General features: G+C 44.8%; 1 protein-coding gene across 1 annotated transcript in view; it reads right to left on the bottom strand.

Annotated features, from left to right (window-relative positions):
* The window catches only part of LOC107301072 (CMP-N-acetylneuraminate-beta-galactosamide-alpha-2,3-sialyltransferase 1-like), a gene marked incomplete at its 3' end in the record, with an annotated part of 14567 nt that overhangs the window by 5513 nt on the left and 3048 nt on the right, over positions 1–6006 (bottom strand). The window contains exon 3 of the mRNA XM_015830340.1: positions 2723–2902. Within this exon, the coding sequence (XP_015685826.1) occupies positions 2723–2902 (180 nt within the window). The remainder of the gene's footprint in view (positions 1–2722; positions 2903–6006) is intronic.

Below are 6006 nucleotides of genomic sequence, written 5' to 3'. Positions count from 1 at the left end.
GAATTTTATGAAATTTGGAATAAATGTTATAATTGGCTAGAACAGAGAAAGAAAAAGATATAATTATTGATGTATATAAAATGTAAATAAGATGTAAAGAACATTTAAAATGTAAAGCACTGTTCTGTTAGAAGAAAAGAGTTATGTTTATGTAGTTTTGGTGTATGGTGTATGGTGAAAAATAATAATAAAAAATAAAAAAATTAAAAAAAAAGAGTCCCAGAAAGCAGCAGTGATCATTTAGAGTAGAAGCCTTTGAGAAATTGTTAAGGTGTGTTTAACAAGCACCTGTCATACTGATAGAAGAGAATATCTGTAGCTCAGGGTTCAACTGTGGGATCCTTGGTGCTCTCTGAGCTTGGTGGTTTCCTGGCAGATGTTTCATTACCAAACTGGGTAACATCATCAGCGCATAAGTAACATCAGCAACACCTCACCAGCAATCAACACCCAGATGGAACAGAGATTAACACCAAGATTAACGCTAGACCAGGGGTAGGCAACCTTGGCTCTTTTATGACTCGGGGACTTCAACTCCCAAAATTCCTGAGCCAGCCACGCTGAGGGGGACAGGGAGAGGTTTCCAAGCTGAGCCATGCTGGCTCAGGAATTCTGGGAGTTGAAGTCCACGAGTCATAAAAGAACCAAGGTTGTCTATCCCTGCACTAGACCAACAAACAACAAGTAAATTACACCAATTAAGGAACTACCAACTCAGACAAACAAGCTAGCAGGAAACAACAGCCTACTCAAGGAACCACCAAGAATATTCCCATAGACCAGGGGTGTCAAACTCAATTTCACTGAGGGCCCCATCAGCATTGCGGTTGCCCTGGAGGGGGGCAGGTGGGTGTGGGCAGAGTGGGTGCAGCCTGCTGGGTGGGCGTGGATGGAGTGGGTGTGGCCTACTGGTTGGGCGTGGCCAGTTCTACATCATTCGCATCAAGGGTGCCTATGGGGGCCTGGGCAGGAGTGGGACAGATCTGAGGGTCTCTGGCAGAAGGGGGTGGGACTGTGGCAAGTGCCAAGGCATGGTCCACCGGGGCAAGTGCCAAGATGGCCACCACAAAATTGTACATTGGCTCCCGGCTGGCCTGGGCCAGGGCCGAGGCAGCGGGGGCCGTTCCCTCACTGTTTCCAGGATGGCTTTGCGGGCCACATGAAACCACTTCGCGGGCCGCATCCGGCCCGCCGGCCCTTGTGTTTGACATGTCTGCCATAGACACTGACAAGTCAAGCCACTTGTATGTAAACAGAGATTAAGCCACACTCCCTTCTAGCACAGAAGGTGTTACCTAGTTTGATAAGGAAATAACTGCAAGAAAACCACCAAGCTGAAAGAGAAGCAAGGACCTCACCGTCCTACTATCTAAACAAAAGTTCCGTTTGTTCAGTGAATTCTGTTCCATTTTACGATTTTTCTTGCCACAGTTGTTTAGGGAATCATAGCAGTTGTTAAGTTAGCAACCCGGTTGTTAAGCGAATCTGCCTTCCCCTTTGACTTTCCTTGTCAAAAGGTCACAAAAGGTGATCACATGACCCCGGGTCACTGCAACCGTCGTAAATATGAGTCGGTTGCCAAGAGTCTGAATATTGATCTTGTGACCATAGAGATACTGCAACGGTTGTAAATGTGAAAAACAGTCATAAGTCACTTTTTTTCAATACCGTTGTAACTTTGAACGGTCGCTAACTTTACTGCTGTAAGTCAAGGACTCCCTGTAGAGGTAGCCCTCGACGTATGACCACTATTGAGCCTAAAATGTTTGTGGTTAAGTGAGACATTTGTTAAGTGAGTTTTGCTCCATTTTACAACCTTTCCTGCTACAGTTGTTAAGTGAATCCCCTGCATTGGATAAGTTAATAACCCGGTTGTTAAGTGATTCTGGCTTCCCCCATTGACTTTGCTTGTCAGAAGGTCACAAAAGGGAATCACGTGACCCTGGAACGGAGCAACGGTCGTTAAGTATGAACCAGTTGCCAAGCATCTGAGTTTTGATCATGTGATCATGGGGATGCTGCAAAGGTTGCAACTGTGAAAAATGGTTGCGGGTCACTTTTTTTCAATGCTGTTGTAACTCTGAACGATCACTAACCGGACTGCTGTAAGTCAAGGACTACCTGTATTATATATTAATTTTCCCAAAAGTTTAGAACTCCCTACTTCGGCTTTCCAGCAATTTTAGAAACTTAGCAAGAGGGATAATAATAATAATAATAATAATAATAATAATAATAATAATAATAATAATAATAATAATAATAATAATGTTGGAAGGGACCTTGGAGGTCATCTAGTCCAACCCCCTGCTCAGGCAGGAAACCCTATATCATTTCGGACAAATGGCTGTCCAGTCTCTTCTTAAAAACTTCCAGTGTTGGAGCATTCACAACTTCTGGAGGCAGGTTGTTCCCCTGATTAATTCTTCTCACTGTTCAGGAAATTTCTCCTTAGTTCTAGGTTGCTTCTCTCCTTGGTTAGTTTCCATCCGTTGCTTCTGTGGACCGGTACCGGGCTGCGGCATGCCAGCAACCAGTCCACACAAACAAGCAAAACCCCATCTTCGGGATGCAGGCACCACACAAACCACGCGCCCTCCGGTCCATTTCCCCCAGACTTTTTCAGTATTGCCATCTTACGTCTCCGCTACCTGGGGAAAACACTCAACATGCAGAATAATCTACGATTGGCCAAGTCTTCTTGTTCCTCAGGTCTACTTACTGATTGATGGTGCCGTTTGTGAGGGCACTGATGACCCAGCGCAAGTCTAAGATTTTGAACGGGATGAGAATCATGTTGACCATCTCCCCTAGTTCTCGATAGCTCTCTGGGTAGACAAAGTGATGAGTGGTTTTGCTGCCGACGTCCAATTCGAAGCCCTTTGTTGGGGCTTTGTTCATTCTTCATACAAAAAGGGGGGAAAAATATTGAGGAATGAGAAGAAGTATCAGTCAACGAGAAGAACACTCATACTTTGGATTTACTCCTTGACTTACGACCACAATTGAGCCCAAAATTTCTGTTGCTAAAACAGTTGTTAAATGAATTTTGCCCCGTTTTATGACAACAACAACAACAACAATAATAATAATGTTGGAAGGGACCCTTGGAGGTCATCTAGTCCAACCCCCTGCTCAGGCAGGAAACCCTATACCTGTGGTGGCGAACCTATGGCACGTGTGTCACAAGTGGCACACAGAGCCCTCTCTGTGGGCACACGCACCACCGCCCCAGTCCTAAACCTTCAGCTGGGTTTTATAAAACCTTTTCGCTTTAGGCCTCCGCTGCTGTGTGCAAAAAAAAAAAAAGGTTCAGTCAATCAATCAATCAATCAATTTCAAGTTCTCGTGGGAAAAAAAAAGATCTTGCAAAGTTGGAATTGATTGATTGTACTTTTTACTCCCACCCAGTCTGCCGTTACCACCAGTCATGCCCACCCAATGGGCCACGCCCACCCAATGGACCACGCCCACCCAATGGGCCATGCCCACCCGGCACCCAACGATACATAAGTGGGTTTTGGGTTGCAGTTTGGGCACTCGGTCTCTAAAAGGTTCGCCATCACTGCCCTATACCATTTCAGACAAATGGCTGTCCAGTCTCTTCTTAAAGACTTCCAGTGTTGGAGCATTCACCGCTTCTGGAGGCAGGTTGTTCCTGTCAACGCTGCTAACATCGGATGTTTTTGCTTTGACCACATATGGAGATGCAGCCATTTTTCTTCTTACATTTTACTCTTAGAATTAGAGTTAGAATTAGATGATACTGGGGGGAGGGAGGAGGAGGAATGTGCATGGGAGTTTAGCTAGACATAACAATACTGAACCTAGTGTGTGAACCAAGGTTATTGAAATAAGAGATGATAAGAAATGGCGGGTTGGAGAACTGGAGGGAAAGCCTGCATTTCAAACTAATTGGAGAATGTGATTTATGACTGTTAATGAGAGGAGGGAATCGTACTTTGATACTATGTGCTGAGGGGAGGGGAATTCAGTTTTTGGCTTCGATTGTGTTAGTGCCGATGCTATGCTTCTCAAATAAAGATTCTTTAAGGTAAACAATGCCTCAAAGTTCTTTGAAGAGTTTTATCTGTCGGAACCATGACAGTTCCACTGATTAATTGTTCTAGCTGTCAGGAAGTTTCTCCAGGTCTAGGTCAGTGATGGCGAACCTTTTAGAGACTGAGTGCCCAAACTGCAACCCAAAACCCACATGTATCATCGGGTGCCGGGTGGGTGTGGCCCATTGGCTGGGTGTGGCCCATTGGGTAGGTGTGGCCAATTGGCTGGGTGTGGCCCATTGGGTGGGCGTGGCTGCCGTGGTAACGGCAGACTGGGTGGGAGTAAAAAGTTCAATCAATCAATTTCAACTTTGCAAGAACTTTTTTTTCCCGCGAGAAGTTGAAATTGACTGATTGAACCTTTTTTTTGTTGTACACGGCGGCGAAGGCCTAAAGTGAAAAGGTTTTATAAAACCCAGCTGAAGGCCTAGGACTGGGGCGACGGTGCCATGCCCACAGAGAGGGCTCTGAGTGCCACCTCTGGCACCTGTGCCATAGGTTCGCCACCACTGGTCTAGGTTGCTTCTCTCTTTGCCACAGTTGCCAAATGAACCACGGCTGTTGTCAGTCAAGTCATGGTGGTTAAATGAATCTGGCCTCCGCATTGACTTGAATTGTCAGAAGATTGCAAAAGGTGATCGCATGACTCCCGGGATACTCCCAACTGTCACAAATATGGTTTGAGTTGCCAAACGCTGCAAGGTTCATAAGTGTGGAAAACAGCCATAAGTCACTTTTTTCAATGCCCTTGTAACGTTGAACGGTCGCTAAAAAAATGATTATAAGTCAAGGACAACCGGTATATGCAACATCTTTTGATCTGAAAGACAGGGATGCGGTTCTTATTTTAAGCTGTGGTTAGAAAACATCGTTTCCTAGAGGCAGCTAGTAACTTGTTCAAATAAAAGGAGAACAATAGCGGTTAAGCTATGACAAGAATATGACAAGGACAAGAAAAACATTGTTCCTGGGGATTAGGCAAGTGATAAGTAAAGATGGAAGTTTGCTATTCGAACAGACCGTTTTTCTTGATTTATCTGCATGCTCCATTTATCTGTGCAAATCTACTTGAGCAAGGCTAGATTTGGGAGATCTTTGCTGATTATTTTTTTTTGAAATTTTGAAATAATTCAAAGGTATCCCTGTTATTTTTTATTTTTTTATTCGCTTAATAATATAAAATACAAAAATACAAAAGCAAGTAGTAGTGGGAAACAAGGGGGAGGGGAGGGGAAGAGAGAAGTATGGAAGAGAGGGGGAAAGAAAAAAAAGGCATTTACTTCTGACTTCCTTGCAGTTAGAATAAGGCAGGGGTCCCCAACCCCTGGTCTGTGAACCGGTACCAGGCCACGGCATGCCAGCAACCGGTTGCTGAAATTGGGTATGTCTAGTTTAACGAAGAGAAGGACGAGGGGGGACATGATAGCAGTGTTCCAATATCTCAGGGGCTGCCCCAGAGAAGAGGGAGTCAAGCTATTCTCCAAAGCACCTGAAGGCAGGACAAGAAGCAACGGATGGAAACTAATCAAGGAGAGAAGCAACCTAGAACTAAGGAGAAACTTCCTGACAGTTAGAACAATTAACCAGTGGAACCACCTGCCTCCAGAAGCGGTGAATGCTCCAACACTGGAAGTTTTTAAGAAGAGACTGGACAGCCATTTGTCCAAAATGGTATAGGGTTTCCTGCCTGAGCAGGGGATTGGACTTGATGACCTCCAAGGTCCCTTCCAAATTATCATCATCATCATCATCATCATCATCATCATCATCATCATCATCATCATCATCATCATCATCATCATCATCATCATCATCTGTGGGATGCAGGCAGCACACAAACCATGCACCCTCTGGTCCGTGGAAAAACCTTTCTCCACGGAACTGGTCCCTGGTACCCAAAAGGTTGGGGACCTCTGGAGTAAGGCATTAACATCAACTTTTTACT

This window comes from Protobothrops mucrosquamatus, unplaced genomic scaffold, assembly GCF_001527695.2.
Source record: "Protobothrops mucrosquamatus isolate PMUCROS unplaced genomic scaffold, P.Mucros_1.0 scaffold9868, whole genome shotgun sequence".
Classification (NCBI taxonomy): domain Eukaryota; kingdom Metazoa; phylum Chordata; class Lepidosauria; order Squamata; family Viperidae; genus Protobothrops; species Protobothrops mucrosquamatus.
Note: the sequence above shows the minus strand (reverse complement) of the source record. Positions and strands in the feature narration are given on the sequence as shown.